General features: G+C 45.6%; 1 protein-coding gene across 1 annotated transcript in view; it reads right to left on the reverse strand.

Moving 5' to 3' along the window:
- IVD (isovaleryl-CoA dehydrogenase) overlaps nucleotides 1-22191 on the reverse strand; it is a 49114-nt gene that overhangs the window by 16883 nt on the left and 10040 nt on the right. The window contains exons 2-4 of the mRNA XM_063289962.1: nucleotides 21509-21598; nucleotides 15792-15843; nucleotides 15458-15627 (exon numbers count right to left, since the gene is read on the reverse strand). Coding sequence (XP_063146032.1) covers nucleotides 15458-15627; nucleotides 15792-15843; nucleotides 21509-21598 — 312 coding nt within the window. The remainder of the gene's footprint in view (nucleotides 1-15457; nucleotides 15628-15791; nucleotides 15844-21508; nucleotides 21599-22191) is intronic.

Below are 22191 nucleotides of genomic sequence, written 5' to 3' on the forward strand. Positions count from 1 at the left end.
GGAAAAAATCCTACCAGTGGACAAATGAGCTAACATGTCTTTTACGAGAGGCAGAGGGTATTTGTTCGAAAGTGAGGCGGAATTTAACCCACAATAGTCCATGCACAGTCTTAGGGTGCCATCCTTTTTCTCACGGAATTAAACGGGAGTCCCAACCGGGGAGTTTGCCGGTTCAATTAAACCCCTAGCAAGGTTTTTATCAATGAACTCCCGCAACGCCTCTAGTTCTTTCTTGGTCATAGGATAAATCTTCGGCTTGGGCAAGGGAACGTCTGGAAGAAGCTCAATGGCACAGTCAGTCTTGCAATGGGGGGGTAATTGGTCAGCCTCCTCCTCCCCGAAGACGTCAGCAAAGTCAGAGTACCTTGCCGGCAGCCCCTCCATGGGGAGAGCGGGAGCTCGAGGGTCGACAATTTCAGCCCTCCCCGCAGCCAAAGTGAGGGATCTTCCCACAACAGGAGCCTGGTAGAACCCATCCTCAAACGTTAGAGTACGGGTTTTCCAATTGATGTATGGGTTGTGCCCGGTTAGCCAGGGAATCCCCAAAACCACCAAAGGATTGCCCACTGGGGTAACTATGAACTGGATCAGTTCGATGTGCGTGCCCATTCGCAATGTAACCTCCCCAGTAAACTGGGTGGCCAGACCCGCTCCCGCCGTGGAACCATCGAGCTGCTGAAAAATCAGCGGTTTTGGGAGAGGGAAGCAGGGCAAGTCCAAAGCAGGTCTGGATGGATTAAACATCTGGAACACCCTGAATCGACCAAAGCCCAGACGTCGACGGTCTTGGATCGGCAGGCCAACTGGATCTTTACAGCTAGGATGGGGCAATCAGCACTCACTATGTTGGTATCACACCCATTCTCCACCACCTGCCCAGCGGCGCTGTTTAAGGTAGGTGGAAGGTGTTTCCCACTGGCTGCTCCAGGATGGCCAAAGCGTCTCCTGTAAGGTATACATCATCCTCTTCGTCCGCGGTCGCCAACGCCCCCGCCACCCGGCGAGGAGGGTTAGGTGCCTTTTGTGGTATCTTTTGGGTTGGTTTAGAGGGGCGATCCGCCATCTTAAGTCTTTGACATTCTACTGCGCGGTGACCTGCTTTGCCACACTTGATGCACTGGCCCCGGGCAAAACGGCGTTGCCTTTCCTCAGCCCAGCTTGAGTCAGACTGCATCCTTGGCCCCTTCCCACTGGAGGGGGGCTTGTCTCCTTTCGTAGCTTGCATAAAGGTGCGCTGGGCACACTCAGCCTTCCCGGCAAGACAGATCCAATCATGCAGTGAGTCTGGATCGTCTCTGCACAGCAACACCTCCCGATTGAGGCCATCCTTAAATCTATCAATCAAGGTAGCCTCTGACCATTCGGGAACTTTCCCTGCCAAAACTTTGAATTCTAGGGCATAATCAGCAACCAACTTTTGTCCCTGAACCAGTTCCTTCAGAGCATCTTTAGCCCTTTCCTTAGCAAGGGGATCCTCAAAATACCGTTTCAAAGTGGCTAGAAAGGTATCGAAGGCAGCCAGCACTGGGGCTCTTGATTCGGATAACTGTACATACCAGTCAGCAGCTCTGCCCTTCAGTTTTGTGGCAATAGCCATGATTTTAGCCCCTTCCGAGGTAAAACAATGTCCATATTGTTGCATGTAATTCATCGCGTTAGTAAGGAAGAATGACAAGTTTGTGGGGTTGCCATCAAACTTCACTGAAAAGTCCTTAGCTACCCCGCCACTCGGAGGCGCCCCAACTGGTGGACGAGCCGGGGTAACTACCACCGGAGTGGAACCACGGAGAGCCGGGGAAAAGTCCCGTGCCCGGCCCCTTCCCCTCGGAGCCGGCGATGGAGTAGGTGGGATGCTGGGACCCCTGCTGCCCCCGGACCAGTAACAACCTTTACCAGGTCACTCACTGCGGTTGAAAGGGAGTGTAGCATGTACTCCATGGATTTGATTTTGGACTCAAGGACTCTGATCCTATCCAGCGTGGTGGAGTCCTCCAGCCCTGGCACTTCAGGTTGCTGACTCCCCGACACTTTTGTGGACTCTCTCTCGGGAGTCTGTGGGCATCGTAGTTTCCATGTGGTGCGAGATGTCCCCGGCCAGGGGTCTGCCATGGCATCCCACAGGAACTGTTGGTGTTCGGCGAGCCAATCATCCGTCGGGTCCCTCACCTCCGGGCTGGAGCTTGAATCTCTAGAATGGGGTGCGGGATGGGTTGGGAGGGGGCTCGAGTCCCTGCTCAGGAATGCTGTCTCCAAGAGCTGTCTAGTCGCCTCCCCAAACCCCGTTGACTCCTTCCCCAATTCTGCCATCGTTAAGTTCTTCTCTCGCAAGAAAATTTCTTGGTAGAGACTAGCGAGGTTTGTTCGTGGAATGATTCTCAGCTTTATGTAATGATTGCCTTACTCAAATAAAATGCTCAGACTCCAAATCTAAGTTTAAGGTCTGGTTTTATTTAGAATAGAGTGCAAACAGAGAGAAAGCTGAGAATGAGAAAAGCGTGCCTAAACTCAAACTAAATAGCTCCGTTTCCAACAACGACCCCCCCCCCCTGCATACAGAACAATCCCACATTCCCAGGTGCTCCTAACGAGCTCTGCTGATCGACGGGCAAAAAGACCTTGACATTTAAGAGATAACCCAAACACATTCCTTCCTGGCACAGCCCCACACATCTCCCCGTACAAGGTTTATCAGCAGCACCCTCCCAGCCAGGAACACGTATCAACACTCTGGCATGCGAATCGTTATGATGGAGCGAACATTGCAATGGTGACCATGACACTACTACAGTGTCAACTGAGAGGAAACCGGGCACACGAAGGAGAGGGGACTCTTGAACCCCTGAGAGACTAAGAGTGGTGGAAACCAAAATAGAATTGATGGAGTACATGTTGAAAAACCCGTCTTTGTCACTGGAGGGGCAGGGGAGACGCAGACGAGATCTCAGCTTCCCGCAACCATCCCCCATCCTCCCATCCAGACCGCCGGTGGAGCGGGGCTGGAGACGGCTCCGGGATGAACCTCCACCCCGCAGAGCCCGGCCATCAGTACCCCCACCCCTTAAGGGGAAAGCTACTGTAACCTGGGGCCCAACCACTCAAGTTCCTGCTGGTTCCACTCCAACCGGAGGCAGAGTGAGAGACTTTTCTGTCAAATTTGATGGGTATCCAACAAAGTTATCTTTCTTTTTAACTAATGCTAAAAGTTATATGAGGCAGTTTGAGGCATGCTTCCCTTCCGAAGAGGCTAAAATAACTGCCATTGCCACCAAGTTGAAGGGTCGAACGGCTGACTGGTATGTTCAATTAGGTGATGCTGACTTCCCTGCACTTGATTATTTCGATGATTTCATGTGGGTGTTAAAGCTGCATTTTGAACATCCTCTGGCCAAGGCAAGAGCTAAGAAGGCACTGAAGGATCTTACCCAGGGCCAAATGTCAGTAGCTGATTACGCCCTAGAGTTTAAAGCTCTGGCTGGGAAAATCACTGACTGGTCTGAGTCCACTCTAATAGAACGTTTTAAAGAGGGACTCAACTGGGACTTCCAGCATTGGGCGTTCTGTAGAGACGACCCCGAGTCATTGTACGACTGGATCTGTCTGGCAGGAAAGGCTGTGCACGCTCAGCATACCTTCATGCAAACTAGAAAATCTGAAAAACCACCCACCACCATGAGAGGACCCTGAAGTGCTGCGACTGCTGCCCGGCCAAGCTATAGAGCCTGGGATGTGGAGAGAGATCAGCGCTACGTGAGGGGTCAGTGTCTCTGATGCGGAAAGGAGGGCCATTGAGCAGCTGATTGCGCAAAAGCCAAGGCTGGAAATCGAGCAGGGAAGCTGCCGGCCAAATCGCCCCCCCTCACGGCGAATGACAGCAGCCAAAGGGACAGCCAACGCTGAAGAAGTAATCTACTTCTTGGGAGAGGCTGAAGATGACTCTAAGGAGCTGGCGGGAAACGCCAGCCACCTGCCATGAAGGGTGCCAGCCGGCAGGTGGAAGAGGATGGGCGCGAAGATGCTATGGTGAGTGCTGACTGTCCCACTTTAGCGGTAAAAGTGAAATTGGGTTCCCGCACAAAAACTACAGAGGTATGGGCTTTAGTTGACTCTGAGTGTTCCAGGTGTTTAATTCACCCTGATATGGTTGCTGCTTTGGAACTGCCTAGTTTCCCTCTCCGGCATCCTTTGATCTTCACACAGTTGGATGGTTCAACAGCGGGGGGTGGGGGGTGGGGGGGGCGGCAACCCATTTCACTGGAACTGTCGCAATGCAAATGGGCAGCCACCATGAGACTTTGAAATTTGTTGTAGCACCTGTTGGCAATCCCTTGGTAATCCTGGGGATCCCATGGTTGACCTATCGAAGCCCCTATATAAACTGGGAGCACAGAACTGTGACTTTTACAGATGGATTTTACCAAGCTCCTACAGCGGAGATAGTTGCATGTGCGGGGGTTGGAAGGGCAGCGATCGCCACGCCGCGCCCTGACTTGCCACATTTAGAAGGCTTGCCTGCTCAATACCAAGAATTTGCAGACGTATTTGGGGAGATGGAAGCAGATCAGCTACCCCCCCCATCGGAAAACTGACTGTGCGATACAGTTGGTCCCCAATGCTCAATTGCCGAAGCCAAAAATTTATCCAATGACTCAGAAGGAGCTCGAGGCATTACGGGACTTCATTGACAAAAATCTGTCAAGGGGGTTTATTGAACCTGCAAATTCCCCAGTTGGGGCTCCTGTGTTATTCCGGGAAAAGAAAGATGGCATGCTTCAACTCTGTACGGACTATCAAGGGTTAAATTCTGTCTCTATTGTCAACAAGTACCCTCTGCCCCTCATGAAGGACATGTTAGCTCATTTGTCAAAGGGCGAGATTTTCTCCAAGCTCACTTTTCACGAAGCCTACTTCCGCATTCGCATAAAAGCTGGGGATGAGTGGAAAACTGCTTTTAATTGCCCACTAGGGTCGTTTCAAGGGACGCGGTGGCGCTGTGGGTTAAACCGCTGAGCTGCCGATCGGAAGGTCGGCGGTTCGAAACCGCACGGCGGGGTGAGCTCCCGTTGCTCGTCCCAGCTCCTGCACACCAAGCAGTTCGAAAACATGCAAATGTGAGTAGATTAATTGGTACCGCTTCGGCGGGAAGGTAACGGCGTTCCGTGAGTCATGCCGGCCACATGACCACGGACGGGTCCTTAGGGACAACGCCGGCTCCAAGGCTTAGAAACGGAGATGAGCACCGCCCCCTAGAGTCAGACACGACTGGACTTTACGTCAAGGGAAACCTTTACCTTTACCTAGGGTCGTTTCAATACAAAGTCCTTCCTTTTGGGTTGGCAGGGGTGCCCGGAGTCTTCATGCAATTGATAAATCAAGTATTATATGATTATTTGTTTAAAGGGGTTCTGGTTTATTTAGATGATGTTCTCATTTACACTGAAACCGAGGAGGAACACGAACGCCTCCTCAGACAGGTGTTATGCAAACTTAGAGATGCCAGACTCTATGCCAAACTTTCCAAATGTGAGTTTCACAAAACCCAACTTGACTATCCGGGCTATCGAGTGTCTGACCGGGTTATAGAAATGGACCCTGCAAAAATTCAGGCGATTTTGAGTTGGGAATGTCCCTGCACCCAGAGGCAATTACAAAGTTTCCTCGGGTTCAGTAATTACTATCGCCAATTTATCCAGGGGTTTGCTGAGATTGCTCTGCCCCTCACTGATTTACTCCGTACCAAGGGCTTGGGGGAGACATGCAAAGTAAAAAACCCTGGGGCAGTGCTGAATTGGATGCCTGAATGCCAGGCAGCATTTGAGAAATTAAAAACCCTTTTCACTGCTGAGCCTATTCTACAGCACCCCGATCCTAAGCGCCCCTTTGTGGTCCAAGTTGATGCTTCTGACTCCTCTATTGGGGCTATTTTGTTACAAAGGGATTCAGAAAATCACTTAAAAGCCTGCGCTTATCTATCCAGGAAATTTTCTGAAACAGAATGCCGTTGGCATGTTTGGGAAAAGGAGGCGTTTGCTGTAAAAGCAGCTTTAGAAACCTGGTGCCATCTCCTTGAAAGTGCTAAATGCCCTTTTAAGGTTTGGACCGATCACAGGAATTTGGAAGCCCTCTGCACCCCATGACGTCTCAGCCCTAAACAGATTCGCTGGGCTCAGTTTTTCAGTCGCTTTAACTTCCAGTTAAAATTTATTCTGGGAAAGAAAAACTTTCTGGCCAATGCTTTGTCGCGTTTACCTCAGGACCTTGACCAGGTGGCAGATGTGGTTGGGACTGTTCTCACTGAACGCCAACTGGGCTTGGTTGCTGTCACTCGGAGCCAGACCCGTGCGCAGGCAACCCCGCCCCCAGCACAGTCTGGGAAGTGGAAGGTGCAAGTTCCTTGTCAGTTACAGAAGGACTTTCTCCAGGCACTGAAATCTGACACTTGGTTGCTAGCTAATAGAGACAATGTTTCTTTTGAAAACGGTCTGGCGTGGGTGGAACACCGCCTTTATGTGCCTGAAACTTTAAGAGCTGATGTTTTGCAGCATTCCCATGATGATAAACTTGCTGGACACTTTGGTTTTGTCAAAACCTTGCATTTGGTTCGCCGTCAATTTTGGTGGCCAACCTTAAGACGTGATGTAAAAGACTATGTTGCTTCCTGTCCTGTTTGTGCCATGTCAAAACGAAAAGGGGGGAAACCACAGGGGCTTCTACAGCCCGTGGCCAGCCTGTCTCATCCCTGGGATGAGATTTCTATGGATTTTATTGTGGATCTTCCTCCCAGTCAGAAGAAAACTGTCATTTGGGTTGTAAAGGATTTTTTTTCTAAACAAGCTCATTTCATTCCATGTGCATCCATCCCGTCAGCCCCACAATTAGCGCGCCTATTTCTCCACCACATCTACTGCCTCCACGGTAGCCCCTCCCATTTAATTTCTGACCGTGGCACACAGTTTACTTCCCAATTTTGGAAATCATTTTTAAAATTGATTGGCACTAAACAAGTACTGTCCACATCGTCCCATCCACAGACTGACGGTTCTACTGAGATTTTAAATTACACTCTTGAACAGTTTCTTAGAGCGTACATTAACTATCATCAGGACAATTGGGTGGAGTTGTTACCTTTTGCTGAAGTTGCTTATAACAATGCTGTGCATCAAAGTACCGGACAAACCCCTTTTCACGTGGTTTCTGGTCACGACTTTGTTCCCATCCCTGAACTGCCACAGCCCCCTTCCCAAACATGTTCTGCCTCTGACTGGGCTGTTAAACTGTCTGATTCCTGGCCAGTATTTCAACAAGCTTTGGCTGATGCCCAGGCTGCTTACAAGTCTCAAGCTGATAAGCATCGTTCTTTACAACACGACTTCAAAGTTGGGGATCAGATGTATCTATCTACTAAATTTATCAAATCACCTCAACCACTAGAAAACTTGCTCCCAAATTCATTGGTCCTTTTCCTGTTGTTCATCTTGTCAATCCAGTTACTGTTAAATTGGAACTGCCTCACAATTTGAAACGCTTGCACCCTGTTTTCCATTGCAGCTTGCTCAAGCCTGTGCACCACTCACCACGTTGGCACCCTCAACCTCCTCCTCCTGCTCCAACTATGATTGACAGCCAACAACACTTTGAAGTCAAGGACATCGTTGATTCTCGCAAACTTTGAGGCACCCTGCAGTATCCGGTCCGATGGAAACACTTTCCTCATCCTGAATGGGTGTCTGCCCACCATGTTAACGCTCATTTAGTTAACCGTTTCTACCTTGCTTATCCTTTGAAGCCTGCTGCTTAATGTATTCTTCATTTTGGGGGGGCAGTATGTCATGTTCACTGATTCAATGTAGTTTATACATCGTAACGTTTCACATGCCATGGCGCTGATGCGCGTTTCTGTTTGGGAGGGAGCTGCTGTGAGACCTTGTACCAAGCTCTGTATGTGAAATCAGTACAATGGAATGTGTTTGGGTTATCTTCTCTGCTCAAGGACTTTTCCCGCAGACCATCAGAAACCATTAGGAGCACCTGGGATTGTGAACCTGAGAAGATTCTACAGGGGGAGGGATTTCATTTGCACCGAGGGTTTTTAGTTTGAATTTGACGCGCTTTCATCATTCTCAGCTTTCTCTGTGATCCTGCATACTATTCTTTAATAATTCAGATATCTTTGAATTCCTGCTCATGAGTCTGATGGTGTTTTAGAATAGGCGACCATTACACCACCCAACTCCAAAGTAACTCGAGGTCGCTTACACTTTAAAGAGTAGAAAACAATAAAAGTAGGGGAAACAACCCCATATACATCCACATATGAACCACAAAAAACACAACTGACATATATAGGAGTAAAGGCCCTTGACAAACACCTCAAAGCCAAGCAAGGCCTTTGGTTTTCAAAAACTCACATACTTGACCTAAGGCCTGAGAAATGAACAGTTTTAACTTCACCATTCTCACACTTGGACTACTGCAACTGGCTCTATATGGGGCTGCCCCCGAAGACCGCCCAGAAGCTACAACTGGCTGCCATTAAGTCACTGAGGAACCTTTAAAGAGCAGCAGCAGTCAGAACAAGAACTTTTTGTTTAGTACTGCCTTCTTGATCGCTCTTTTTAAAAATCTCATGTTCCAGACTCCACATTTTTTAAAGACACCATTTGGAAACATACTGCTTAGGATATAGAATATTGTTTTAAAAATACACTCATATTGGAAATTTAGCATGGTATCAGAGAAAAGAAGTATCTTCCGGTGCCATAATATGAAAGGATGAAATAACCTAGCAGAAGGGTTGTATTGTTTTCTCGATGGTCTTGCACAATAGAAGGTGGCTTCCAGGATCTTTGGGAGCCTGTTCTTTCCAGTCTGTGGAAGCCTCCTATGGATATCAAGTACCATCTCTTCATCATTATGCTGCAGGCTAGCTATGGCAGGAAATAAACCTGGAGGTAGCCCGATCAATACCTTGTGTGGGAAGTGCACTTCAAAACACTGGAAGGTGTTTAGCTTGCACTAAAGGAAATGAGGGAGGACCACAGGGGTCTGCAGTGTTATGTGTTTGATTATTACAGGTGGAAATACTAGCTTCTGCTCCTGGAGAAGCATACAGAACAAACTCACACACTCCTGGATGCCACTTAAAAGACTGACAACTGGGTATATGAACTAAGTTCATGGAAAAAACGCCATTCAAGGTGAAGAGGGACAATATGAAGTATGAAACACCAACTGCGCTTGCTCTGTGGTGGCTCATTTGCCAAGTGACCAATAGATCTATCAACCAGCCTTGTGTAATGGTTGCCTATTCTAAAACACTATCAGACTCATGAGCAGGAATTCAAAGATATCTGATTTATTAAAGAATAGTATGCAGGATCACAGAGAAAGCTGAGAATGATAAAAGTGCACCAAATGCAAACTAAAAACCCTCAGTGTAAATGAGATCCCTCCCCCCGTAGAATCTTCCCAAGTTCACAATCCCAGGTGCTCCTGTTTCTGATGGTCTGCGGGAAAAGTCCTTGAGCAGAGAAAATAACCCAAACACATTCCATTGTACTGATTTCACATACAGAGCTTGGTACAAGGTCTCACAGCAGCTACTTCCCAAACAGAAACGCGTGTCAGCGCCATGGCATGTGAAACGTTACGATGTATACTATACATTGAAACAGTGAACATGACATACTGCCCCCCCCCCAAAGAAAGAAAACACTAAGCAGCAGGCTTCAAAGGGTAAGCAAGGTGGAAACGGTGAACTAAATCAGGAGCATTAACATGGTGAGCAGACACCCATTCAGCATGAGGAAAGTGTTTCCATTGGACCAGATACTGCAGGGTGCCTTGAAGCTTGCGAGAATCAACAACCTCGACTTCAAAGTGCTGTTGGCCGTCAATCATGATCGGAGCAGGAGGAGGAGGTTGGGGATGCCAGCGGGAGGAGTGGTGGACAGGCTTGAGCAAGCTGCAATGGAAAACAGGGTGCAAGCGTTTCAAATTGTGAAGCAGGTCCAATTTAACGGTAACTGGATTCATAAGCCCAACAATAGGGAAAGGACCAATGAACCTGGGAGCAAGTTTTTTAGAGGGTTGTGGTGACTTGATAAATTTGGTAGATAGATACACCTGATCCCCAATTTTGAGGTCGTGTTGCAAGGAACGATGCTTATCGGCTTGAAACTTGTAAGCAGCCTGGGCATCAGCCAAAGCTTGTTGAATCACTGGCCAGGAATCAGACAGTTTAACAGCCCAGTCAGAGGCAGAACATGTTTGGGAAGGGGGTTGTGGCAGTTCAGGGATGGGAACAAAGTCGTGCCCAGAAACCACACGAAAAGGGGTTTGTCCGGTACTTTGATGGACAGCATTGTTGTAAGCCACTTCAGCAAAAGGGAGTAACTCCACCCAATCGTCCTGATGGTAGTTAATGTATGCTCTAAGAAATTGTTCAAGAGTTGAGTTCAAAATCTCAGCAGAACCGTCAGTCTCAGGATGGGAAGACGTGGATAGCGCTTGTTTGGTGCCAATCAATTTTAAAAATGATTTCCAAAATTGGGAAGTAAACTGTGTCCCGCGGTCACTGACCAAACGGGAGAGGCTACCGTGGAGGCGGTAGATGTGGATGAGAAATAGGCGCGCCAATTGCGGGGCTGACAGGATGGATGCACATGGAATGAAATGTGCTTGTTTGGAAAAAAAATCTTTAACAACCCAAATGAGAGTTTTCTTCTGACTGGGAGGAAGATCCACAATAAAATCCATAGAAATCTCGTCCCAGGGACGGGACGGGCTGGCCATGGGCTGTAGAAGCCCCTGTGGTTTCCCTCCCTTATGTTTTGACATTGCACAAACAGGACAGGAAGCAACATAGTCTTTTACATCGCATCTCATGGTAGGCCACCAGAATTGACAATGAACCAAATGTAATGTTTTGACAAAACCAAAGTGCCCAGCAAGTTTATCATCATGGGAATGCTATAAAATCTCAGCTCTTAAAGTTTCGGGTACATAAAGGTGGTGTTCCACCCACGCCAGACCGTTTTCAAAAGAAACTGTGTCTTTATTAGCTAGCAACCAAGTGTCAGATTTCAGCGCCTGGAGAAAGTCCTTCTGTAACTGACAAGGAACTTGCACCTTCCACTTCCCAGACTGGGCTGGGGGCGGGGTTGCTTGCGCACGGGTCTGGCTCCGAGTGACAGCAACCAAACCCAGTTGTGGTTCAGTGAGAACAGTCCGAACCACATCTGCCACCTGGTCAAAATCCTGAGGTAAATGCGACAAAGCATCAGCCAGAAAGTTTTTCTTTCCTGGGATAAATTTTAACTGGAAGTTGAAATGACTGAAAAACTGAGCCCAGCTAATTTGTTTAGGACTGAGACTCCGGGGGGTGTGGAGGGCTTCCAAATTCCTGTGATTGGTCCAAACCTCAAAAGGGCATTTAGCGCCTTCAAGGAGGTGACGCCAGGCTTCCAAAGCGGCTTTTAGAGCAAATGCCTCCTTTTCCCAAACATGCCACCGGCGTTCGGTTTCAGAAAATTTTCTGGACAGGTAAGCGCAGGGTTTTAAGTGATTTTCTGAATCCCTTTGTAACAAAATAGCCCCAATAGAGGAGTCAGAAGCATCAACTTCTGAAGGTTCTGGGGTGAGATTCAGTTCTCCACTCTTGACCGTCGACTCGGGCATCAAGCTAGCTGTCTCCCCTGCCAACCCAAAAGGGAGGACTTTGTACTGAAATGAACCCAGTGGGCAATTAAAAGCAGTTTTCCACTCATCTCTAGCTCGTATGCGGATGCGGAAATAGGCGTCACGAAGATCGAGCTTGGAGAAAATCTTGCCCTTTGACAAATGAGCTAACATGTCCTTCATGAGGGGCAGAGGGTACTTATTGAAAATTGAGACGGAATTTAACCCTCAATAGTCTGTACAGAGTTGAAGCATGCCGTCTTTCTTTTCCTGGAATAGCACAGGGGCCCCAACTGGGGAATTTGCAGGTTCAATAAACCCCCTTGACAGATTTTTGTCAAAAAAGTCCCATAATGCCTCAAGCTCCTTCTGAGCCATTGGATAAATTTTTGGCTTCGGCAATTGAGCATTGGGGACCAACTCTATTGCACAGTCAGTTTTCCAATGGGGGGGTAGCTGATCGGCTTCCATTTCCCCAAAAACATCTGCAAAGTCTTGGTATCGCTCAGGCAAGACTTCTAAATGTGCCAAGTTAGGGCGCGGTGTGGCGGCCGCAGCCCTTCCAACCCCTGCACATGCAGCTCTCTCCGCTGTAGGAGCTTGGTAAAACCCATCTTTAAAAGTCACAGTTCTGTGTTCCCAGTTTATATATGGGCTTCGATAGGTCAACCAGGGGATCCCCAGAATTACCAAGGGATTGCCAACAGGTGCTACTATGAATTTTAAAGTCCCATGGTGGCTGCCCATTTGCATTGCGACAGTTCCAGTGAAATGGGTTGCCGCCCACCCCCCGCTGTTGAACCATCCAACTGTGTGAAGATCAAAGGATGCCGGAGAGGGAAACTAGGCAGTTCCAAAGCAGCAACCATACCAGGGTGAATTAAACACCTGGAACACTCAGAGTCAACTAAAGCCCATACCTCTGTAGTTTTTGTGCGGGAGCCCAATTTCACTTTTACTGCTAAAGTGGGACAGTCAGCACTCACCATAGCATCCTCCTCCACCAGCCTCTTCATGGCAGGTGGCTGGCGTTTTCCGCCGGCTCCTTAGAGTCATCTTCAGCCTCTCCCAAGAAGTAGAATACTTCCTCAGCGTCGGCTGAGCCCTTGGCTGCTGTCATCCGCCGCAAGGGGGGGGGGTGATTTGGCTGGCAGCTTGCCCGCTTGATCTCCAGCCTGGGCTTTTGGGCAATCAGCTGCTCGATGCCCTTCCTTTCCGCATCAGAGACACTGACCCCTCGCGTAGCGCTGATCTCTCTCCTCATCCCAGGCTCTATAGCTTGGCCGGGCAGCAGTCGCAGCACTTCAGGGTCCTCTCATGGTGGTGGGTGGTTTTTCAGATTTTCTAGTTTGCATGAAGGTATGCTGAGCGTGCACAGCCTTTCCTGCCAGACAGATCCAGTCGTACAATGACTCGGGGTCGTCTCTACAGAACGCCCAATGCTGGAAGTCCCAGTTGAGTCCCTCTTTAAAACGTTCTATTAGAGTGGACTCAGACCAGTCAGTGATTTTCCCAGCCAGAGCTTTAAACTCTAGGGCGTAATCAGCTACTGACATTTGGCCCTGGGTAAGATCCTTCAGTGCCTTCTTAGCTCTTGCCTTGGCCAGAGGATGTTCAAAATGCAGCTTTAACACCCACATGAAATCATCGAAATAATCAAGTGCAGGGAAGTCAGCATCACCTAATTGAACATACCAGTCAGCCGTTCGACCCTTCAACTTGGTGGCAATGGCAGTTATTTTAGCCTCTTCGGAAGGGAAGCATGCCTCAAACTGCCTCATATAACTTTTAGCATTAGTTAAAAAGAAAGATAACTTTGTTGGATACCCATCAAATTTGACAGAAAAGTCTCTCACTCTGCCTCCGGTTGGAGTGGAACCAGCAGGAACTTGAGTGGTTGGGCCCCAGGTTACAGTAGCTTTCCCCTTAAGGGGTGGGGGTACTGATGGCCGGGCTCTGCGGGGTGGAGGTTCATCCCGGAGCCGTCTCCAGCCCCGCTCCGCCGGCGGTCTGGATGGGAGGATGGGGGATGGTTGCGTGAAGCTGGGATCTCCTCCGTGCCTCCCCTGTCCCCCCAATGACAGAGACAGGTTTCTTAGCATATGCTCCATCGATTTTATTTTGGCCTCGATCACTCTTAGCCTTTCAGGGGTTTGAGATTCCTCCCTCCCTCGCGTGTTCGGCTGTCTCTCTGTTGATACCATGGTCGATTCTATGTTTGGGGTCAGTGGGAACTGATACTTCCAGGACGCCTGGGACGTCCCTGGCTGGGGTTCTCCCATTTCATCCCAGGTGATCAACTCTGTGGGCGATTCGCTGGGTGCCGGTTGCTCTGGTTCTCCCCCAATGTCAGATTCCTCTACCTCAGGACTGGAACTCGATTCCTCCTGGAAATCTGAAGGTTCTGGGGTGAGATTCAGTTCTCTACTCTTGACCGTCGACTCGGGCATCAAGCTAGCTGTCTCCTCGAGTCCCCCGTCGTGGTTTTTGACTCAGCCATTGTTAACTATTCTCCCTCACAAGAAACTAATCTTGGTAGGAGCTAACGGTATAACTTTGGTGATTCTCAGCTTTATGTAATGGTTGCCTATTCTAAAACACTATCAGTGTCCTGACTCCCAGGAAACACTCTGAGACAGGGAACTGGTCTCTAATGTTTTATTGCTAATACATAACAGTAATCCTAACAAACTGAACAAACGTGGGAAAACCCAGCCATATAAACCTCGCAGGTTAAGGCGGTCCCAATCTGTGCCTCTTGGAATGGCTCACCAATTCCTCAGTGCTACGTATGCGCTTAACAGTCTGGAAGGGAGCCCCCTGCTCGCCATCCTTACTCATGACAATCAGACTCATGAGCAGGAATTCAAAGATATCTGATTTATTAAAGAATAGTATGCAGGATCACAGAGAAAGCTGAGAATGATAAAAGCGCGCCAAATGCAAACTAAAAACCCTCGGTGTAAATGAGATCCCTCCCCCCGCAGAATCTTCCCAAGTTCACAATCCCAGGTGCTCCTGTTTCTGATGGTCTGCGGGAAAAGTCCTTGAACAGATAACATGACCCAAACACATTCCATTGTAATGAACACAGATACAGAGCTTGGTACAAGGTTTCACAGCGGCTCCCTCTCAAACAGAAACACCCGTCAGCGCCATGGCATGTGAAACGTTACGATGCATACTATACATTGAAACAGTGAACATGACACCTTGAGAGACAACCAGATGAGGGGAGGGAAATATATTATACTTTAAAAGGAAAGGATGTGCTTAAAACTCTGAATTTTCCAGCGTTCTTCTCTTTTATGCATGTGTTGCAGTTTAGTTCAACAAAAGCAGGGCTCTCCTATAGATGTTCACTCATAATTAAGCCCTCCTAAGTTCAGTGGAGCTTACTCCCAGGCAAGTGGGTATAGATCTGCTGCCTAAATCTGTGAGATACCAATCCTGAACTCAGTGATAAACAGGGTCTCTCAAACCCAGAAGGACTTCCAAGTAAACATGCCTTGCCGGTTTAAGACTGTTTTCTTTTTTTCTTATTTATTTTTAGCAACAAATCAGACATGAAAGTTGAAAAAAGGCTTTTAGTCCAGATGTTTTTAAATCGATTTTTTTTTTATAATACATACATAAATGAAATACAGCTTATAAAGATTAAATAAAAGAACTGAGGTAAAATAAATGTTATTTGCTGTCTTCTAAAACAAAATGTATAAATCAAATTCAAGTTGTTCCATGCATCTTATTCTACTGATATAATAAGTTTACTTCTACAAACCTTGGGCAGATATTTCTCTTTTTGTGCTTCATTGCCATTCCTCACTAACTGATTGATGCACAGATTTGAGTGAGCACCGTAGCTTAATGCAACTGCTGCTGAAGCTCGAGATATTTCTTCCATTATCAGTACGTGGTCCAGATAGCCCATCCCTGATCCACCACATTCAGCTAGAAGGAATTGGGGAGTGGAAGGGTAGAAGAGAAATATTTATAATTAAGCTGTTTATCCTCTCAACCTTACTAATTGCCCTAAGCCCAAAACATCCACGTAGTCACATACTACAAATCCATAGGCCACGAAGGCTTGCTTAATGCTGAATACGTTGACTTACCCGGAACAGTTACTCCAAGAACTCCTAGCTCCCCGAGCTTCTTCCAGAACTCCTACAAACAGTGGAACAAAGCCATCAGCAAGATCTTGGCCTAACGTAAGGCCAAAACTTAAGGCCACTCAGGTTTTGCAACGTTCCTTAAGTATCCCAACTTACCCTCCATACAAATACAAAAAGCTGGGTAAAAAATCCATTGCCTCAAATTACAAATAAAGGATTATGCTGGTTGGAGTGTGGTTCATTTCCAGTTCCGTCTGGCACACGTCTAAACTAGTACTTTATCATCATTTTGCAGGTAAGCATTAGCTCACTAAGATCAAAAGCGTAGATTTTCCATGAAGTGAGACCAACTAGCTAAAACTTGAAATTGACGTTATTTATCAAGTATGTAAGTGGAATCTCTGCATTGAAAGATCATTTTAATATGAAGTGCCTTGTAAGATTATATCTCAGGTTTAGAATTCACTTGCAGAATGATTATTTTCCAGGTTAATCTGTGGCAAGTAAGAACAGCCAAAAACTTCAAGAAGGAAAACTCTATAAAGTCTTTCCCCCAGTCCCTTTTGGACTTCAAATAATTAATTTACAAGCATGTGGAACACTAAAATTTTTACAACCAGTTTTTCAATGTTGGTATTTGGCTTACTAATTCCGACTATGTTTGCCCAGCTTAGCATTAAACGTGGTGAAGGTACTTGCCTAGTAATCACACCCCATCTGTCAGAACAAAGTGCAACTAGATGCAGTTTGCCAGTTCTCCTCCTTTTTGGTCATATCTCAGCACCTGGCTCTTTTATACCCACACTCCTATCTTTGCAAACAACATCAGTCATAATGATCTGACCAAGATTGTCACATACAAGATAAGGGAAGATTAATCCTTCCTCCAGTCCCTGTGCTTGAAAAACAACATCCTAAACACTATTAAAAGTGAGAAACAAAAGTGGAGCTCAAGAGATGCTGCTGCAAAAGCAGATATGCTTTGCAGTCTTCATGGATGATGATGATGATGATGATGATGCCGCATTTTCTCCATGAGCTCAAAGTGGCTTACATGACCATTTCCCTTCATTTTTACCCTGCAACAACAACCCTGTGAGGTAGATTGGACTGAGAGAATATGACTGATCCATGGCTGAGGATGAACTTGGACAAGGGACTCCCCAGTCCTAATCCAGCTTCTTAATCACTGCACTGTGCTGGCTCTTAGGACAGTTTTCCTAAGGACTAATGGCTGTTCAACCATAAACCAACCATTAGTTTGGATTCAAGGTCACAGCCTTAACTAGAAGGAAACAACAAAATTACCATATTTATGGGTTCAGATGACACAATATGTTACATTATCTCATACTGTATGGTCTCGGTCTCGGTCTCTTTCTCTCTATATATATCTGTTGCATACAGTTGCACAAAGGAGTTGCACCAATGCAGAAGTTCAATTTGCCACAAACTATTTGCCTGTGGAATGAAGCAACTTCTGTTCTGCGAAGCAGCTAAATGGCAAATTAAAACTTCCTCTTCAAAGTGTCATTCTCCCTATTGTGGTACTATCTCTAGGCAGGAAGGTAACAGACAGATAGTGAACAGCAGTGTGCTGAAGTTTTCCCTGACTGGATTATTTATCTTTAAAGGGAAAAAGTACCTGAATTTGGACTATGTTGAAAAGCAGCACCTCTGACACACCTCTACAGGTAGTCCTCGAGTTACAACAGCAATTGGGATTGGAATTTCCATTGCTAAGCAATGTGGTTGTAAAGTGTGATGTCACGTGACTGCACTGCTTAGCAATGGCAATTCCAGCAGTCCCAGTTGCTGTCATTAACCAAATCCCACCAATCATTAGCCAAGGACCCACCCCGATTCAAGTCACTCCCGGCCTGGTCCCTCCCAGCCCCGAGCCTTGGTAATGTTAAGAGACTTCAACTCCCCCCACCTACCTATCTCCCCCCCGATCTCTGCCTTTTTGGCTGCCTTGTACTCTGCCGCCTCTGCCGGCCTTGCTGCCCTGTGCTTGCTGGCCCTGCCGCTCTAACCCTTGAGGCTGAACGTGATTTGGACAAGGCCATGCATGATTTGGACAAAGGGCAGGCACAGCTTCGGGAAGAAGGCCTGGTGTGGCCAGCAGCTGCCTCGTGAAGGGCCAGGCTGGGCGTGCCTCAGCAGCAGCAGCAGAAAGAAGACGGAGAAGGTCAGCTGGGGGCGGTAAGGCTGGCAAGGCCAGCAAGCGCAGGGCGGCCAACAGGGCAGAGATGGGGGAGGAGATAGGCAGGTGGGGGGAGTTGAAGTGTCCCTGTGGTCGTAAGTGCAGGCGGGCTGCCAGGTGACTGAATTTTGATCATGTGACTGCGGGGCTGCTACAATGGCCGTAACTTTGGGTACCGGCGTAACTACCATTCATTCAGCACCACCATTAACTTTGAACAGTCACTGAATGAATGATTGTAACTTGAATGATCGTAACCTGTATCAGCAGCAATTGGTTGGGCTAAAAAGGGCTTTTCTTACATTCATTTTTTCAGAACTGATCCAATAGAAAAAAAGGGGTTAAGCAGAATAGGATTGTGCCAATTAAATTCCACAGGAAGATCTTGGGCTTTCTACAGGCCTTTAAACTTGCCCTAAAAACTCACTTATTTTCTGTAGCCTTCTCTTAGATTGTTTTTGTGGGGCTGAAAACTCCCTTCGGAAGATCTATATCCTGCAACATGCAACCTAACATTATTTGGAACCAATATGAAGCTGCAACTGGTCCATTCAAGCCAGTAATGTTTATACATTAGGCTTCTCCCAGATTTGCTATTTGGAATTCTTTAGCTAGACTTACAGTAACTTAGTCCAAGAAGTGTCTCCGAGGAGAATTTGCATTTTATTACTGAGTATCATCCCTCCCTTGAGAAAGAATTCTTGGATCAAATTTTGGCTTACAGTATGTATAGAATGAGGAAGGAATTTATTTTTTAGATTAGAGGAACAGTAACTCTGGGAAGTGGCAGAACTGACATACTCCGCTGTATGTGGCTTCATTCACACTGTGAACATTTTTTGAGCTATGCACGTTACTGTTACAATTTAGCTGCACTCTGCTGCCCTGATTTGAGGTGGGAGGTTAGGACTTCTATTCCTAGAATTATTTTAAGCTTCTCCCTGAACTCCCAGCTCCATTTGCAATTTAAATCATTATGTAAGAAGAAAAGTTACTTTTTAGGATCAAAGAACATATCACCTACATAAAAGGCTGACATTGGGGAGCAGACATTCTAAAACAGTGCAAATGGCATTTCAACATATATGAAAAATCAAACACCATATGCACTCTATAATATCAAAAATGTACTGGTAAAAAAATATACTCTAATACATATTTGTAAGTATAATCTTTGATATAATAACTTAACTCATAATGTATTTAAAAAACAGACTGAAAAGCCTTACTCATTTCTGCTAAAGAAAAGCTAAACTTAGAACTCTTCCAAGTAATACAGTATACTTTTAATAGTTAGCTATTAATGGATAAAGTTTGTCTGTTTTGTTTCCAAGCAGCTACTTGTTCCCATAATCCCCCCTAGCATGCCAAATGCCTTCACTTAATATTCTCAGCCACTGCAAAGTACTTCTCATATGCAATTACAATCAAGTATAAATAAAATGAACTATATTATATATTAGCTTGAACTTACTATCACATCTTCAGCATCCAGGAAGAACTTCTGCCTTTACCAAAGACTGTAGGCAAACTTCTTAATGGAAAACTTTTGGTTCCACAAAACAAAGCAAGCTTTCAGACACCAGAGTCTGGGAAATGAATTCTTTTCTTTCCCACTGTTTTGGGCATGACAGCTAAATTTCCCCCAGCTAAACAACAGATATATTACTTAATTCTGGAAAAAGCCGTATGCCATACAATTCAAGTGTCTAAAAGTGCCATTTGCTACTCTTGTATGTACTTGCTAGAATAATGAGCAAATGAGTGAAAAACTTACTGTCACCTACCTCCTACGAATAGCAATATTTTCACTCGTATCCCCAGCTAGAGAAAGAAGAGAGATTGCTATCTGGATTGTTCCCTTGGGTCTTTTAGATCAAGAGGAAAAAAAGATAAGCTAACTATGTGTTGCTTTTTCTAACTACTGAAGAAATATTTGAGTGGGTAAACAGAACAGGAAGATGAAGAAAAAGTGAATGCTGATACCCTTCAGTAACAGTCCTGGAAGAGTACCAGGCTATTGTTAGTTGAAATGACTGAGTGGAATAAAATACATGAATATCCTAAGAAATCAGATATAAAGCTTTTAGTGAGATAAACCAGCATTAAACATATAGGTTTCAAAGTTTTACAAAAGGCAAACCACAGGCATGGACTAGGATAAGCTTCTCAAACTGGGATTTATTTTCCACCCTGGTTGCTAGCAAACACGTTGCACTTAATCCTCAATTTGCAGATGGGCATGATCCCTTGCCATTTCCATTCCAACGATCATGGCCCTTTCTTCCATTTACAACCCTGGCATATTTCCCTTTGATCACATGACACTGGCCTTATTTCATCCTCATCCCATGATTTAAATAGCCTTATACCAACCTTTTAGGTATCACAAGTTTTTTCCTGGCTGAGCCACTGTTTCACCTGCCCTGTTTCAGGATGGTATGATCCTAGCCATGAGCGATTTTGACAGACTCTAGAGGAGGTGCCTCTATTTTAGAAGGGAGGACAACGAGCTATTCTACCATGAGTAGGCCCGAGGAGAGAAAACCAAGTGCAGAAAGCAAGTGGAATAGCAGTAGCTCCTCCTCTGTCCCCAGCATGCAAATGCAACAGGTTGTTTGAAAAGGGACAGTGCCCCATAACCTTTAGCAGGTTAGTAGCTTTTTTGTGGGTGGGGGTGGAGGGTAGGATAGTAATCTTGGCTTGGCTTATTTATAGAACAACCTTACTGAGAAGCTTACTGCATGCAGCTAAGCTTCTACAAGTGGTATGAATGCATTTCCACAAAAATAAATACATTGATCTGTATTAGTAACCAGTGTCACATTCTATGCTACCAAGAACTGGTTATTATTTAAGATACATCTGCATGGTCATAGAGTACCCAAAATTGATTTCATAAATAAACAAGCACATTTTAATAAATTTATCCAGGAAATAGAAGAGATATACAAAATTCTGAAGTATAAGCTTTTTAAACACTAAAGGGCTTTAATAAAAGCACAGCAGTACAATTATGCCTCATAAAATAGCTCTTGCTTATCAAATGTATAAGCACTGTTAGATATAATTCCATGTTTTAGAATATTAACACCTTTAGTATTAAATTGTTCATAACCTGAACCACTCCCCATTTTATATATTTTAAAAAATTTTAAATTGCAATAAATTCCAAAATAAGACAAAAATAATAACCAAAGTGGGGTTTTTTTGTCAGTATTCAGACTGAGTTTACAAGAAAGACTTTACTTAGACACTTAGTTAGGTTTATTCTAACAAGTAAAATTTCATAAAACTTGATTCTTCAGTATTTCTATATTCAAGTTATTTACATCCTAAAATCTTAGATCTCTTTCCAACTTGATGCTTTCCAGATGTGTAGATTTCATGACTCCTATTACTCCATGCCAACATGGATACATATCTGAAGGGCATCAGGCTAAGGAAATAAATTACTGAAAAATACTAGCTATATCACTGAGCCAAATGCATGGATATTGGAAGTACTTACCCTCATATCTTTGAATTCATTCTCCCGATCAATTTCTTGAGCCTTTGGAGCTAAGTGTTCCTGACAGAATTTGGTCATGGTTTGCCTAAGCTGTCCAACATACAATGAAAAACACATATTAGAAACCAACAGTTAATTTCCTTTTTTTTTTTTTGCATAACATTAAAGTCTCCCCATTGGCAATGTTAGGCAATTATCAGCTGGGGAAGAGCCTTCCCCTTTGTACTGGTGTGAATTATTTGATGGCAAGGACAATTTTATTATTGAAAAAAAGGAAATGAACTTGTTGTTGAGAAAAGAAAAAGAAAAATTGTGATGCGCAACAACAGTTCCAGTGGGACCTGCATGTCCATGTTAGGGGAAGCCTGAAACTGCTATTATTCCAATATTCTGTGTTTCCCTGCACAATTCCTTGGGGGGAGGGGTTGTCCCTGAGTGGTTATCTGAACCCTCCTCTAGGAGAAATTTGGATTTTGATCTTATGATGCAGTCCTAGCTGTACTGCATTTGTTTGATATCTCAAGCATACTATGAGACAATGCCATAGAAACTCTATTTATTTATTGTGCATGTTACCTAGGATCCAACTGTAGGGGTCCTGGAAGGTTGTCACAGATACAACAGGAGAAACTGAATTTCTTCCAACCTCTTCTTAGGTTAGAGAAAAGCTCTAATGAATAAAT

This window comes from Candoia aspera, chromosome 1 (genome assembly GCF_035149785.1).
Source record: "Candoia aspera isolate rCanAsp1 chromosome 1, rCanAsp1.hap2, whole genome shotgun sequence".
NCBI classification, from domain to species: domain Eukaryota; kingdom Metazoa; phylum Chordata; class Lepidosauria; order Squamata; family Boidae; genus Candoia; species Candoia aspera.